We start from the raw sequence: 17999 nt of genomic DNA on the forward strand, positions 1-17999 counted from the left end.
TATATATAAGCATTTGTTTAAAAAAATCACATAAACCACCAGACAGATTATAATAAAACTCTCAGGAAGTAATCAGCGGAAGGACAATTACAACTTATTAACTTTAGGAGACAATCAGATTTAAGACAGCCACTACAGTTATTCAGCTAAGACCCACTAAATTTTACAGATGTTGAAAATATTTTGGCACGGTAGTAGCTGAGAGTAATCCTCAACACACGTGATTCATTACATTGAACTGATGGTTAAGCCACAAGGTGGTATGTGGAGAAACAGACAGCTTGTGCATTGATTAAAACCTTTGCAGCAATTGAATTTTATCAACATATAATGAATAAATACCTTGTCTATATGTCATTTAAATGAACTATCTGAAACATAATCTTAACAAAATTTTGAAGCACTGATCAGTAGCTACAAAAAATGTAATTTTGAGTTCTAATTTCTTTCACTTTCTCTGCGAGCTAGCACAGCTTTCTTTTACTTTCCAGTTGGTAAATTTTAATATTTAAATATTGTTTTAGGTTATCTCTTTAAAATAACATGAACAATTCCTCATTAGAAAAACCTATAGATACGATTCAGACCAAATATTAATAAATGATCCTGATTAGGTTGACAAATCGAAGCATATGTATCAAATACATGGGCTTATTTCATTTTGACTACATGTGACATAATCCTCAGATTAATATGATGGGTCATATTCTGCACACAAATAGTTTGAACGAAATCTTCCTTTAAAAATTTGGCATAGAACGCAATGAGCAATGTGCCTTCTTTCAAGGAATGGTATTTTGATCAATATTTTACATATAAAAATGCTAAAGCGGAGTCTTTTCAAGATACATTTTATTTTATTTGCTTAATTTTAATTAAACGTGAACTCGCATTAGAAAAACAAACATTCAAGTTCAGAATGTAGGTTTGCAAACATTGAAAAATAATGTTATAAACTGACAAAAACTTCAGTTTCAGAAATATTCAGTCGTAGTTCTTTGATCATTCCTGTCAGTGAGACTTCATTATGAAATAATTACAGCCAATCAGCTACAAGGAGGTGTGGCAAAACAATCACCTGCAATTCAACAACCAAACTTTGACACATGGGGACAAAACACACCGTTGTTTCAAAAATGACATTATATAAATTTTAATTAAGCAGAAATTGATTCAATGTGCACTGTCAAAGCTGAACAATTTGAGTGGAAAAAAAACAACTGATTTGGATAAGCTGAGAGGAATTCAACAAATCAATGCAAACTCACTGTAAAATCTCGCTTTTGCTTTTATAGTTTTATGATTGCTGATTTTTTGTACTTTCATTTAAAACTCCAGTGAATGTTTGGACTCTAAAACTGTACATTTGACTCAAGATTCATGTTCTTGAGTCCAAAGATGTCCCGTAGAACTGTAGAATGATCCCAATCCAAAATCTAACCATATGTTTTGTTTTCAACTTAGTGCATCCCAATACTTTGTTTTATAACGTCATCAAGTTTCACACCAACACACTGAGCTGTTAAAGAGACCTTCATAGAATTTAAATGTAAAAACCACATGGTCTGCACCATTTTTAAACTTAAAAATCTTACACATACAATCATTTGTTTGTAATTGTACCATTGCAACTTGTTTATGCACTCAAGACCAAACTTTTGCTGTATTGACTTGTAATCCAATGAAAGGGGGAAAACACATTACAACAGCAGTGTTTTCATACATTTTATTGATCCAAAATAAAAAAAAAGATACAGTATCACAACACTGTAACACAGTGGCTTCAGAAACTGTTCAAACCTCTTCACTTTTTGCAGCTTTGATATGTTGCAGTCTGTTGCTACAATCATGTAAATCCTTTAAATAATTTACACTTCTACACTCATAATGACAAAGGAAAACTATTTTGTTTCATGGTTTTAGATAATTGTTTGGCCCACATGCAGAACCACTCACAGGAAACCAGGAAAAAATTTAAAAAAGGTTTATTGACAATAATTCAATTCTGTGTAATATTGTAGAAACGTGGTATGGGTGGTCCAAGATCACGGAGAACACCAGATGGACTGGAGCTCTGGAGACAGACAGAGAAAAGGTGAATGATGAGAGTAAACTCTGAATGGAGGATTGAAGTAGGATTCTTACTTGCGAAGAGGATGAATCAGCCTGGAAGAGGTGAAGGGGATCTGAAGGTGGAGATGAATAGACAGGAATGGTTCCAGACGGGGTCCTAGATAACACTGAGAGCAGGACGCTTGGTGTAGGTCGCCAGAGAACAGGGTGGAGAGTAAAGCAGGTTTGAACGAGCCACTGGAGGAGCTGGGACGGGGAGCCTGAAGCTACCAGCTGAGAGCTTATGAGATCTGGGGTAAATCTGGAAGTTTGTAGGTGGCTGAGTCTTCAGGAGACTGGACTGGAATGGCATACCGTTGAAGGTAGTGATGGGTCCGGCAACACCGATGCGTTGGCGCATGTGTAGCAGATTAATAATAATAATAATAATAATAAGAGTAAAGCTTCGAATTCCACCAAAATGTTCATTATTTTCAGCTAAATATATAATTTATTTTTGTTTTATGTCCTGTTTGAGCAAAGCAGTGATTATTCCCGACCGTACTTGAACGCAACTCACGCAGCATGGTCACGTAGCTTGGCCCGTTCTGAGATGGGTTAGAAGCTGCTTGAAGATATTGGTATTAGGAGTTTGGGACCAAGTGATTGAAGTTTTTCACTGCAGCTCTTTTCTGTTATATCTCAAACAGAAATTAAAGACTTGTCAGCCAGTCATTCCCTGTCTTCTTTCACGCATCACAACGCAGAAAGAGAGGAAAGGTTTTATCCGGTCACACGCGTCAAGCTTATAAAGCAAAACCCTGTGTCGGTGCGTGTATCGCTAAAGAAAGTGACATGACTGATACAAGAACTATTATGAACCGACACTGATGCGCCAAAAGGCTTCAAATTGCACTTTGGGTACTCACACAGGGCACTCGTGCATCATCGCCAGCTCTGGAGGTGTTTATACTTGGAGCTTATGTTATTGTGGTATACTCCAAAAGGACATGTGGCAGAACACCTTATAACTTGAAAAACGTTGTAAATAGGACAGCAAAAGCTTGACAAAATGCTTGAATGGTGCGTGGTGCGCACAGCATTTGCAAATCAGACACCGCGTGAGGTCAACGTTTGCATCACTGTTGGCACGCGCACCCTCGCACCATTCATAAACCAGGCCACTGTGTGTATCTGTCAATGGGTTGCAAAAGAATCTTAATCTTTTGTGGTTCATTGTCAAATTTATCAAGGATTATGGAGCAGCCTCAAGCACTCCAGTCTCATCTATGCCGTGTGAGCAGGTGTTTTCTACTGCTGGAGAAGTTCTATCAAAAAGCGTAACAGACTTAGTTTCAAAATGTTGGGAAAACTTTTTTTTTCGAATATCCATCCATTTTCTATACCTGTTTATTCCTTTTCTAGGGTCACGGGGGACACTGGTGCCCATATCCAGCAGTCATAGTGCGAGGGGCATGGTACACCCTGGACAAGTTGCAAGTCCATCACAGAGGCACACATAGAGATAAACAAGACAAACAACCATTCACTCTCTCACTCTCACCTAGGGACAATTTAGAGTTATCAATTAACCTAACAGACATGTTTTTTGGTCTGTGGGAGGAAGCCGGAGTACCTGGAGAGAACCCACACATGCGCAAAGAAAACATGCAAACTCTACCCAGAATGGTACATGGACTGGGATTTGATCCAGCGACCTTCTTGCTGAGACGCATCAGCTCTACCAACTGAGCCACTGTGCCACCCTTTTTTTGTTTATTTATTTTTTGAATAAATATTTGTTAAAAAAATCCCAGTCCACAAGCATCCTCATTCACAATACAGTACGTTCACTTCGATTTGTACGTTATGATCAATGTTCACATTATTTGTGGACTGTATCTAAAAATATCAAAAACAGTTTAAACTTAAATGAAGATATAATGCAATCTAAAATACAATGACTTAAATCATATTATTGTATATACTAGGTCATCAAATCAGTGTCAGTTTGAGTCTGTTAACACTGTGGTGTCAGAGGACTGGAAACAGCCTCCTCTTAAGCTCCACCGATGAGGGTAGATGATTTTCAGGTGTGTAAAAAAACACACCTGCCGCAGTCAGCCCTGCCAGCCATGCTCCCTGGCGCCAACTGGTGGAGAACTAAAGGAACTGATGAGAGTGGTGAAAACAGATCCCAACATTTTGCAGGTTTGTCAATAAAAAAAAGTATTGTACATTTGTAAGAAACTTTAAAGGCTGCAATTGATACTGATTTGAGGTAATTTTACAGCCTCTAGATCTGATGTAACAAGCTTTGGACATCTGGTTTGAATGACTTTTTTCCATTCATGTTTACAAGTCCTCTCAAGCTTGTTCTGGTTAAGGCTGAGTCACACTACAAGATTTTAAAACAGGTGGACGATTTTCAAAGACTGAGAGAGCCCACACATGAGGATAAAAAAATCATAGATATGCCAGGTTTGGTCCTACAGTGTCTGCTGGACAGCCACACGGCAAGAGACAACACACCAAACATGAAAAATATATTTCATTCATGAACATTCAGATGTCAGATATTAAATCACGCGAGACTTCCTGAAATATCGCGAGAATTCAGATCTCCGAAGAATCTGACCTCCAGAGAGATGTGAGTTCAGAGTAAACAAACATTTGCAACAAGGAAGAAACAATGTTGATTGTTTGTGGACTATTTTTTTACCAGAGGAAAAACAATTCCATAGGACTTTTAACATCCAGCAGACTTTCTGGTGAGTCGTGAGAGTTTTTTGTGTTCTGTACTTTGGAATCCCCTCCATGTTTACATCACCTCACTTTCTGATTGGCTACACGTCTCATTCATCGGGCTGAGAGTTCGGGGTGAATGCCACACACACTGTGATATCGGGCCAAAAAATCAAACATGTTGAATATGCCCGATTTGAGGTCGGAGTGGTCCCGACATCCTTCCGAGCTGACTAGATCACTCTTAACTCACCACATATGGTGGGAATATCTGCTATGATGATCTTTAGAGCCATCACGATAATCTGGACTTCCTTAAGATTGTCGGAAGGGCAAAAACCGGCATGATGTTCTTGTAGTGTGATGCCGGCCTTAGATGAGGACCATTGGTAAATGCTCATTATCAGGTCTCTCCAGAGATGTTCAACAGAGCTAATGTCAAGGTCTTGGTTGGACAACTCATAGTTGTCTAAGTCAATCCTGTGTTTGCTTTGTATTGGTTTGTTGTCATGTTGAAAGGTCAATCTTGGACCCAGTTTGAGGTCCTAAGCACTGAGGAACAGGTTTTCATTGGGCATATCTATTTTTTTTAAACAGTGACCTATTTCAAATTTCCTGCTGCTGCAAAAACCCCACAGCATGATTATGCCACCATCCTGTTTCACTTTTGGGATGGTATTGGGAAAGAGATGAGTGGTGCCTGTTTTTTTCAAGACACACATCTCTCTCGGAGGCACTTCTTTTGCTCAGTGTGACCAGCTCATCAGCTCTTGAGAGTTTAGTTGTACCAAGCTTCTTCCATTTGATAATGATGGAGGCCACTGTGCTCCTGAGAACTTTCAGTTTTTTCCCATACTAGTGACAAGCAACAATCTTGTTTCTGAGTTCGTCAGGCACTTCCTTTAATCTCATGGCTTAGTTTTTGTTCTGACATACACAATCTGCTAGGAGGCCTTCTGCAGAAATGGGTGCCTTTCCAAATCCTGTTTAATCAGGTAAATTTACAACATGTAGGCTTGAATCGATGTGTAGAAACATTATAGTTGTGATCAATAGAAATGACAGGCACATGAGCTCAATTATTTCCAAAAGTCTTAATCATGTTGGATTGTTTTAGCTTTTTTATTACATGTACTGTACAAAAAATGTTTTCATTTTGTTATAATGGGGTACAAATTAATGCGAAAAAACAACAGCAACAAAACTAAAATAGCATCAGTCTGCAACAGCAAATTGAAAACTGAAACGAAGGGGTCTAAATTATTTCTGATCTCATTTTGGTACAATGCAAATTATGGCGTGCACGTATTGATTTAGCACCCATTTGGGCCACATTCAAATGCTTCAAAAATCAATATTTAATAAAAGCAGCAACTAGATTTTGTTTGTCTCATATTTTTGACTCTCAGTTTGACCTTCAAGAACTTTTTATTGGTTCTAAATCTTCCTGTTTCCGTGCAAACCATGTGTGGATTATTTAGTAGAACTGGAACTTTAAGCAGCACCTCCTCACCCTTCATTTTATAAAATGTGGCTTCTACAGTGAGTCACTCAGACAAACACCACTTAAGCGACACTCAAAAGAGTAGCATTTGCCAGCGGATGATTATTGTTGCATTAGAGAAGAGCCCCAGTAGAGCCACTGATTTTGAGGACCAGACACGAGGTAATTGCCTCCATTTAGGGGAGTGTCGTTGTGTAATAATGACTAATGTTAGAAATGCATGTTCACAAATTAAAAGTCAATGGTTATTACTTTTGAAATGATTTATTGGAAATATACATCACAGATGCCTTGGATAACTTTGGGTAATGAGCCCAGTAATACCAATGTGTGATTTAACTAAAATTCACACTTAGTGTTCTCTCATATCTTAAATATTTTGAGTTTCAGATGTACCTCATTGGCCATTATTCTGACGGGGTTTCATATATTTCATTTTTATTGTGTGGTTCCTTAGATACTAAGAAAAGTAATAAACATAAAAAAACAGTCCCACTTGAACAGCTCCCACTGTAGCAACAAATTATGATAAATAAAGAAAATATTATACATATTTAAGTGTGACCTGCTATCTTTGCATGGGCCTGGATTGACATCGATTCTTTTAACATGCACGATAAATAATAAAGTTAGACAAAAGCACAGCAGCATATATGTGAGCATGCATCTTTTGTTTCACACATAATGTAGTAGTTCACACGTTACACAACATATTGATTAGTACATCTATTTGGATAACTGATAAAGCAATTTTATATGAACTGCAATACCAGTGGCGCAGTATGAAGAAACAGAAAATAGTGAGTTCAATTTAGCGTACAAATTGGAAATAGGCAGCAATATCTGGGCTGGCTTGGTTCAAAAGTTGCTCTTCAACACATTAAAACTTTTAATTTGCCAAGATAGGATGCCCCCTCACCCTATTTTCAGATAAGAGAAGTTGTCTAAACATGGACAACATTCTGTTCTTCGATCAATCAGCAAATGTAAATGAAAAAAAAAAAATACTGTAGTTGTCTATTTAAGTAAATTGTGCTTTTTGTATGTGTGAGTGTGTGACTGAAAATATACTTGTACTTTCAGTAAAATATTCTGGAAGTCTGCTCTGAGTGACACATTTGTGGGCATAGACAATGAGCTCCAAGACAAGCAGACTGAGAAAGGCAAAAGAAACACACTGTTCTCATTTTCAGTATGCTGTTGGGTAAAGTACTTTTCTATTTGGAGGATGGGGTAGCAGCTAATTCCGTGCGTTGCGTTGGTTTTATTGGATCTCTTGAATTTTGAATGCTTTGTCATTTTAGTTTTTTTTCTGTTGCCTTGTTGCCCCTCATTGAGCTTAAATCTTTATGTTTTACATTGTTAGGCCCTTTTCACATTGTATGCCAACTTAGTTAATATATAACAAGTCAGAAGTCAGTCAGAATGTTAAAGATCATATTAAGGTTTTCAGGGATGTGTTAAGGACGCAGTGGGCTCCACATTGTATTGTATACATGATGGTGATGTATATGATTTTGTACAAAACATTTTTAAAGTTGTAGTAGTTTAACATTGTGGTGGTGGCATATTTAAGTTATATTTATAAGTCCTGGGCAAAGCCTGCAGTAGCGTAATGCCAGTTGTACACACCAACATTAAGGTCTAGTCCCATACCTAGGCTCATGCCTAGTTTGGAAACTAACCTAAAGCAGAGATGATACCCATAGTGGTAGCTTCATGCTAGCAAGATCCAGTCTTCTATAATGTAGTTGCATACTGATGTGGCAGAGAACCACCAGGCCAGGGAGGGTGCATTAGGCATTGTTCAGGTTAGAGTGTCTCAAATATTTGGAGAATAGCAACAAAACATCTGTTTGGGGATTAACAAGAGTGTAGCAGCACTACTGATTCCTGTACACTGAAGAAAGTTTGACACAATCTAGCCATGCACTAGGGTTTAGAGTCTATAGCAATCTCATCATCTAGTGACAAAGGAACCAGTTATACATTGGGGAAACAAAACAACCACTCTTCAAAAGGATGGTCCAGCACAGAAGAGCAACACCATCAGGCCATGACTCATTTCGTATACAGGCCAGCAGTCATTCTTTCAGGGATGATGTTCTCATCCTTGTTAGAGAGGAGTGTTGGTTTGAGAGAAGAGTAAAAGAAGCCATTTTTGTGAAGAAAAAATGTTCATCATTAAACAGAAGTGGAGTTCTCCGTGTTCAGTTGTCCCCCTTTTACAATGCTGTTATTGTGAGTATTACTCAGCCCCCTGTGAACAATATGAATAATCAGGGCACTAATGATTGTTAGGCTTTTGCATGTAAACACGTTTTGATTTTCATCATTAAACTTGTTAATCAATTATCTCCATCATACTGAAGACTTTCTAAGTCTTTAAAAAAGGCCATGTCTGAGCATACCACAATAAGGTTTTGAGAGTAAATAACGTCAACAGTAAAATTTAAAACAAACTAAAGCTGTTTTTTATCCTTCCTTTCTTCATTCTTTTCCTTAACCATATCTCTTTGTATTAGTTTTTATCCTCCCTGCTAATGTTCACCTCTGTTTTGCGTATTTCCAGACAGCAATGCAAGCTTTAATGCAAGAATGCTGACAGGTAACGAGTCGTTGCTGCAACATCAGTTTGAGTATAAACGACACGCTACACTCAAGAATCCTCCTTCGCTCTGTAAAACAAAGTAATCGTATTCTGCTCTGTTCCCTTTCTACTTGAGGGAGAATTCATTGAAATTCAGTCCTCCTTAGCTTCCTGCTCATGTTTCTTCCTGTTTTTTCTCTGAGCCTCCCTGCCGCTTTAGGCTGTGCACGTTGGCCTGCAATACAGGTATGAAAAAAAGATCAACATTGTTGGCTTTCCAACAGATGGCTGGGAGGACTTGTCTTGCACGATGTCTCCTTCAGTAAGAAACACTGCCCAGCCAAGACAGCCTGGCGGTACTGTCCAGCAGAATCAAACAGTGACCGCAGTATTTGAAGGCAGGTCAAAGCAACTGTTTAGGGAGGTATTTTATGTTTGACTATGACAGTTCCTGGCAGCTGCGCTCAAGTCTTACGTCTCCACAGGGACTTGGACTCTGCCTGTGTCAACTGTCAAGCAGATGTCCAGGATAAGGCCGAGGAAAAGTGGCAATACTTCATAGAAAGAGAGTCTGCGAGAGCATTCAGACACATTCATAAAAAACCCACCTCCAATCGTTCATTACTGGACAGATTTGAAGCAAATGGAAAATAGAAGTGGAGGACAATTCAAGACATTTACAAAAAGAAATATCTTCACGTGGTGAAAAAGAAGAAGCAATTTTGACATCCCAGCTGGTGTAAGAGCCGTGTTGGCCTGCCTGTCATGGGGAATTTAGGAAACTCAAGTGCAATTCTGTCTTCCAATTTCTTTCATACTGCCTGAAATGCTTGCAATTCTGGCCAACACCTCACTGTCAAGAACCATTCGTGGAAAAAAACAAAACAAAACAAAAGTGTGAAGTATTGAAAGGATTGTCGTGACCTTTGCAGCAGCTGGGTGAGCTGTTCACATTGTCACACTTCCAGTTCTTGCTGTTAATTCAATGAAATTACCGTCGATTGAAATGCGTGTCCCTTATGAGACAGCTCAAGGCGCACTGCAGCGACAAATACATTCACAGCAAAAACAGAACTGTATTTTGCATGATGCTCGGCGGGACATTGTCACTCAGAATTATCTGTTGCGTTTGGTGAGAAACGTGGTAAGGGGATTTAGCACAAAATGCAAATTAAAAGTAAGAAAAAAAAAACCAGCAGGGGCAGTGGCAGGGTGTGAGAGAAACCCAGAGCTGCTTCCAAAGCTGCTGCCACTCTGGTCTAAGCTTTAAAACAACTCTTTCCACACACAACTAGGGAAAAAAAGGCAATAGAAAATGAGACCATTAATAGGGATGGTGCCATAATAAATGTGTGCATATGGAAAAAAAAACAATGTAAACAAGTACTGCACAAAGTAGATAAGCAGGCTGTCACAGAACTGTTCTCAGCCAGTTGGGATACTAATCTGTGAGCTGTTGCCTTCAGAGACACCACTGAAGACTGTGTGAAAAGAAACAACACATTATTAACTGTGTTTTTATGTATATTTTATATACTATATGCTACGATGCACAATTGCTAATTAGGAATTTCTGCACGCACAAAAAAAATGCCACCGTAAAATATGCATGTCGAGGGTTTAGCAATGCACTTTTAGTGGCATTTGACAAATTATGCTGGACCACCATGCTTTTGTCACATCCTGTTTCAGCCAAGCGCTTTTCATCCGTCTAAAAAAAGATGCCCCCAGATGGAGTTGTTCTCTGTGATCACGCGTCCTGGGCATTAAACCTCCAGAATACGGGGTTAATGGGATTGGTCCTGTTTTGCTTCTGGCAGCTGGCTGCTTGGTGGCTGAAGAGGCTGCGAGTTGATGCCTAAAACCGGCTTAGTGAAAACAAGTAGAAATCAAGCCATCTTTCACTTTGTTGGTTCTCCAACATTGCCAAGACATCCAATTCCTTTAGGCATTTGCTGCTGGGGCGGCTGATAAAAATGGGCTCTAAATCCAGTGGCGGGGCCAGCTTAATTTCTTATCTTTCTAATAGCTCGGATAAGGGATTGGAAGACATTGTATCAGAAAACCCATCAGATGCCCTTCTGGTAAAATGCCATAATTATTCCAATAAACAACAAAAACAAGCTGAAGATATTACCTGGTGTTAACAATTTTATTATTTAAATTTACCAACTATAATACACAGCAAATGTGAACAATAGCATTTTGTTGATTGCATGGTTTCAATGGGTATCTTACAATATCTGACCAAAGCAAAGACTGAAAATCAATCAGTCTTTGAAAATCAAAATCTTTCAATTTGGAGGTAAACAGGAAGCCAATGGAAAGAAGCCAAGACCAGGGTTATGTGTTCATGTTTTTTAGTACCTGTTAAAAAACGAGCTGCTGCATTCTGGACAATCTGTAAGTGACGCAGAGATGATTTATCCAAGCCAGCATAGAAAGAATTACAATACTCCAAACGAGTGGTAATAAAAGCATGAATCACCTTTTCAAGGTCTTTAGTGGGGAAATATGATTTCACCCTGGCAATCAGTCTTAACCGGACAAAGCTTGATTATACAACTGAATAAATCTGTTTATCGAATTTCATGGCACCACCAAAGAGAAAACCCAGATTCCTGACAGTAGAATGGCTGTATGAAGGTAAAGGGCCAAGAATGTCATAAAAGTTAATTTTACCAAAACTGAGGACTTCCGTTTTACTTCCATTTAGGTTCATAAAGTTTAGTTTCAACCAGGTTTTTATGTCATTTAGACAACTGAAAAGTGGTTCGAGCAGAGTGACATTGTTTATGCTAATGGGCATATAGACCTGGATATCATCAGCAAAACAGTAAAAAGTGATGTTATACTTTCTGAAAATGAACACCAAAGGCAACATATAAAGATGTGACAAAAAAATATTATGGTCCACAGTATCAAAGGCAGAAGAAAAGTCTAAAAGTGCCAAAACAGCAGAGCTTCCTGAATCAGCTGTCAAAAGAAGATCATAAAAACTCTTAAAAGGGGCGTCTCTGTGGTGTGGCCTGGTTTAAAATCTGACTGAAATACTTCACCAATGCTGTTCACAGTTAAAAATCTCTGGAATGAACTCATCCACACTAGACACAGAGAAGAACTGTGGGTTGGAGGAGACCAAGTCAATAAAACTGGTGGAGAAACACAGATTTCAACAGTGGACACATTTATTCCACACGACAGAACAAGATCCAGTGTGTGGCCTTTTTCATGAGGGGCACAATGACTGACTGTGTGAGATTAAAAGAGCCAATAATGTTCATAAAATCTTTGACCAGTGGTCCAGCCTCACAGCAGATAGGGATGTTAAAATCACCAATTATTAAAAGTCGATCATATTGTAACATGAGTTCCGTCATAAATTCAGTAATATCTTTAATATAATCCTTGCTGTACTTTGGTGGTCAATAGATTGTGACACAGAGCAAAGGAGGAGATAAATTAATCTCCACTATCTGAAGTTCCAAACTTGAGTAGAAGTGAGTAGGAATCAGCCGACAGGTAAAAATGGATTTTAAAACAGTAGCTAATCCACCTCCTTTGCCAGTAGACAAAGCGGAGCTAAAGAAAATGCATTCAGGAGGGATGAGTTCAGATACTTTATCAACTATTTTTTCATTTATTTTTCCTTAGAGACATATTTTATCATAATTCAGCAAATAAAAAATATAATAAATAAAAATAACCTCATTAAAACATCCATTTGAGTAAAGACTACAAAAAAAGATAATCAGAGTTGCATTTCAGTTTTTCTTTCCGAACCAAAATCAAAAATTACTGAAACATTCGAACTGAATTTTCTTGGCTTAAATTTGGCCATCTATCTTGAGAAGAATGCACTAAACAAAGTGACAAAAATATCAAAAAGAAACAAACAAAACTGATTTATATATAAAATAGTACCTTTGAGGCCAGATAAAACCTTAACAAAGACCAGATTTGGCCTGTGGGCCTTGAGTTTGATACATCAGACTGTCTGCAATCATGTTTAATTTGACAGCAAAGGAACCTGCTTTAAAACCTTTAACATGCACTGTTGTAATTAACACAAGTTTATTCACATTGTCACTTCTGAATGTAGTAGCTGAGGTGCAGCAAGATTACAGCAACCAGTCTCTTCCCAAAAAGAATGTTTACGTGGTTAGAGAATATTGTCCAGCAATTTACCAAACTCAGTTCAAGTTCATTAATTACCAAAACAGCCTCAGTTTAATGTTCACAGATAAAAAAGTATGCACCCCTTATAAACACACTCAACTCAACACCTCCGTGCACAAAACTAATTACAGAGAATGTATTACTCTCCAACACTGAACTGAATCGATCTTATGTCACAACAAAGATTGAATCTTTGCTTTCTGACTTACCAGGAGCTTTGTAGAAGCCAGTGTCTTCCTCTCCAAGAGGCAGCAGGTAGACTTCACCTTCTTTCCACAGCAGGGGGTACTCCACAAAACTGGAGAACTCGCCCAACCAACCATCCTGGTCTGAAAACGAAAGAAGTTTAAGAACAGAACTTAAAATCTATGGTAAAAAGACAGTGAAAAGTACAACCTAGCCAGCAGAGGTGAAAAGGCAAGCTATAGAACACTGAAAACAATGCATAACATATACAGCACTGTGTCTCGGTAAGGGCAATAAAGACATAACAAAGAGCCAAATACATTGTTGTTACACTTGAGTAAAAGAGCTACCACAGTAATTAGAGGTTGGGGAGCCTTAGACAGTACCTTCGATGAAGTCTGACGTGATGTTGACAGCAGTGTAGCGATTAGATGAGGAGCAGGCCAGAGAGTGGCCAAAACAGAAACAAGGCTGGCAGCCGCCTGGGTTTACGTGTTGCAAATTGAAAAATCCTGGCTTGCATCTGTAGCTCACACACAAACACAGACACCCTCATGTATAAAAATGATTAACATGTAAAATACTGCGCGCACACACACACACACACACACACACACACACACACACACACACACACACNCACACACACACACACACACACACACACACACACACACACACACACACACACACACACCTGCTTTACACCGATTCACCACAACCTTTGCTTTGGTGCCACTCTCCTTTTCTCTTAGTTGCAAACGTGCAGGCTGCTGCTGCATACGGACGGCTTTCAGAGATGGGGAATAAGTGAGCTCAGCTGTGAGGATGCTGAGCTATGACCTACACACACTTACTAGCATATGGGTGGGACAGGAACACCAATAAAGATCAGCCACTACAGTAGTCACATTACACAGGAGAGGAACCTGTTCAATGAGCTGTAAAATCAGTTAAAAATAGGTTTAGAAACCTGAGACTTGAGCCTGTGTGTTTCTAATAAAACAAAGAGTGTGTCGGTTTGATACTGTATCCCAGAGGAGCATAGGAAAATGGATGGAACTTGTTGGGTTCACCTTGTTAGTAATCAAAATAACAGCAACCTTAAAGCAAATTACTCTTTGACTTCTTTCTTTTGCTACCCATGACGATGGGTGCGATCAGAGTTTGAAAACTTAAGACAGATAATGCAACAGCTGCAATTGTAGAATTCAATTGTTGTATTATGTAGAGCTTTAGTAGTTACCTTGGCAAGCAGCACGTTATCACTCACCTGTTACAGCTCTGCCCCTCCACATTCGGCTTACAGTAACAACGTCCGTCCAGTGGAGAGCAATGGTCCATGCTTCCACCCTGGTCACACTCACATGGCCTACAGACAACAAACAACACAAACAAGATTATTATAAATATTCTGCTTTGAACAAATTTGTTTAAGAAAAAATATATATTGTTGTTGTGCAAACAAAAGAACAAGAACCTCTGAAGGCATAAGTGCCACCTCGTTAAGAAAACAAGTTTTAAACCTATTTAATCTCACTCATATGTTTTGTTTTAAGCAAGTATCATATTGTAGGATGTCTTGATGGATCAAAAGCCTCAGAGCATCATTTTACTTCAGAAATGAAAGGAAATATGATATACAAATCTGGTCTTCTTGGATAAGCTAAATGACCATCTTCTCATTGGTAAAATTTGACTTTGATCCAATAAGGCAGCTTACAAGATGACTGCCACATTCCGGACATAGCCTAAAATATAGATCATCACACCTGTCATTTGTTGGGGTATTCAGATATTTCCTTTTCCCTTTCATGAAATAAAAGTCCTGTGACTTTTGACTCACACTGTACATTGCCCCTCAAATTAAAGCATTTTCTAGTTTCTGTGTATTGAAGAATTTTGAGATTTAGTTGTATTTTTGTACGACCATGCAATAATGCAACAAAAGCCTCTATTTTATGAGCAGATTCAGATTATCTTTATTGTCATTCAAACATAACATCAGGGATGTGATGTTATACAAAATGCTTAATCCTTGGAGGTGAAAGACTTGTCCTGTAGAATGTAGGCAATGAAGCATCAAAGGCAGGACACTAAGTATTTGCGTATGTCTGTGTGTGCACAACTTTTTATTCATCTCTTAACAAACTATTTCAATAACCACATTTAAATGAAACTCTCAGAAGGTAACCACTGGGGGTATAATAATATTTGAAGTCCACCTGATTCAAGATGGCTGCCACAGCTAATTAAACTTAACAAAAACAAAAATGTGTGTAACTCAGGGTCAGTTTTACAAATATTGAGCTCAGATATCACAATAGCTGTGAGGAATCATCTTCACACACTCTGACCATTAACGTATCACATGAGACCTTTGTTTAAAACTTTGGCTTGTAAGGCGGCAGGCAAAATGGATTTCTTTAATGGATTCTAGATTCTCTATAATTGTTTTTGTTTTATACTTTCTTGAGCTTTGTGGTTTACTCTTTGCAAAAATGAGAAATTAATAATATGAAATTTTCTGAGGTTTGAGTTATTTTGACGGCAAAAATCTGCTCTGAGGTAAGCATCAGTCTTGTTTGACTCCTCCAGGAGAATTCATTGTTGATTTTTCAAACTTAGATTTTTCTGACTACTGTCTACTGCAGGTAAGATACCTTGCCAAAGTAAAAGGAAATAGGAAAATTCAAATTTTGCATTTATGCTTCTGTCAAACAATGGGCTTTTCTTGCTTACAAAGTTATAGACACTTTTCAATTATGGACTATAAGTTTGGTTTTCCAAAAGCCAAGCAATAACTAGACATTTAAATGCAATATCACCAATATAAAACTATTCTCAATTTATTTTCATAGTAGAAAACAGCAAAAAACATGTTATTTACCACACAATCTGACACACGAAACTTAAAGACAACATAAGTAAGTCAGATTAAAGCAGTCAGTTCTTACGTGGGTTTGCTGTGTTGTGTCAAAATCCATTTGATCATGTTTATTGATTGATTACTTTTGTTTGAGACTGTAATGCCGAATCTATTTCCAATGAGGTGCTATTATAAATAATTCAATTATTCCAGAGCAAGCTGCCTGTAGTTGTTTCTGCTCTAGTGATCTGGGTAATTCACAACTCAGCTAAACAGACTGAGTTTGCCACATGAATGACAGACAGCAGAGTGCATATCTGCATATGTGTGTGAGTATTGTGTATTAATATAATTTTGACTGACAATCTTTTTTTGACAAACAATTTCTGTTTTGCTTGATACATTTATTACTGATAATTCTTAAAGACAATGAAAACATATTTACAGGGGTAAAACTGATTATCTGAAAAGCTAAATAAATGTTGTTCTAGGTTAAACTTCACACGTCTTCAGTGATATTCCTGGAATTGTTTTTTTTTTTTTTTTGCAGAGTCTTTTGCCAATCTAAGTGATCATGCCGGGGTTGACTTTTTTGGTGAACTCTAACTCAAGTGCAATGTCTTGTCATAAAATACTTTATGAAAATGTTTGTTTAAACCAGCTAAGAGCTGTGATATCCTAACCACTCACCAGTCAAACAGCTAACAGTTTTCTGGTAGTGTCTGATCATGTTATACGAGAATGTGAAGGTAACTGCATAGCAAAATACAGGAGGTAATGAGGAAGTGTAGGTTAAATCAATCTTAACTCACAAAACGAATGAATGTGCTGAAACAAGAAGAACATGGTTATAAACTATAAAATCACTTGGCCTCAAACTACCATGGATGTAAGGACCAATGACAATTGGGCCAGAAAGCAATAGAGATAGAATATCTCTGTTGATCAGATTCTTGTTGATTTGTTAATTTATTCAACTCATTTGTCAGTATATACTGTACATCTATAAGTAATGACATATACGTATGTAGTGAGTGAGCGCATGCTCTACAACCCATCCTCACTCCCAACTCATCACATATTGATGACTGTCCAAGGTTCCCTCTACGTTCGGTTTTGACCCGTCGGGTAACACCCTCACATCAGTTATTGTCGAGATGAGAACAAGGAGGAGCCTGTTAGTGTATAAAATGCACGACAACTAACAACTAACCATCCCAAACTCTAAATTATAGAAATACTATTCCTGACCTCACAACCTAAACTTAACCAGTAATCCTGACCCCTAATATTAACCACCACCTCAACCCAAAGACTCTATTTGTTGTGAACCCGGAAAAACCCTGTGCGTCAATAACTGAAGCGAGAGGGATACCCGACAAATCAAAACCTGACACAGAGGGAACCTGGACAAGCGTCAATATGTGACGAGTCGGGAGTGAGAATGTAACATATACATTACAACAAATGCTCCTCCCCTTTGTCTTAGTTGAACTGTCAGATCAACAACTAAACAGTCTCTAAAAACTAACAATAAATAATGCTGGCAGAGTAAGTTAGAATCAAAACATGAGTAAAACCTAAAGGAAAATCAACCTAAAGACAAAGTCAACAAAGAACAAATCTTAGTTACAGAAAGCTAAAAAAAAATCCATCATTTTTTTAAATTTGTCACTTTAAGACACTGTTTGACTGAAGCATTTATGAAGTTTATCCTTGTGATATTTTGTGGTAGTTCTTGTGTTTTTAGCTCTTGACAGCAAGTTTAAAATAATTAAAATTGTTTATAAGAGATCATTAGCTCCTGGTTCTGAGTAAGACATTTTCAGGTAGGAGAAATCATCTGAGCATCATAGACAAGGCCTATGAGAAAT

General features: G+C 38.0%; 1 protein-coding gene across 1 annotated transcript in view; it reads right to left on the minus strand.

The window, feature by feature from the left end:
- lamc3 (laminin, gamma 3) overlaps nucleotides 1-17999 on the minus strand; it is a 222388-nt gene that overhangs the window by 96821 nt on the left and 107568 nt on the right. The window contains exons 7-9 of the mRNA XM_014006615.1: nucleotides 14530-14628; nucleotides 13643-13779; nucleotides 13280-13399 (exon numbers count right to left, since the gene is read on the minus strand). Of these exons, the coding sequence (XP_013862069.1) occupies nucleotides 13280-13399; nucleotides 13643-13779; nucleotides 14530-14628 (356 nt within the window). The remainder of the gene's footprint in view (nucleotides 1-13279; nucleotides 13400-13642; nucleotides 13780-14529; nucleotides 14629-17999) is intronic.

Source organism: Austrofundulus limnaeus, unplaced genomic scaffold, assembly GCF_001266775.1.
Source record: "Austrofundulus limnaeus strain Quisiro unplaced genomic scaffold, Austrofundulus_limnaeus-1.0 Scaffold36, whole genome shotgun sequence".
Lineage (NCBI taxonomy): Eukaryota > Metazoa > Chordata > Actinopteri > Cyprinodontiformes > Rivulidae > Austrofundulus > Austrofundulus limnaeus.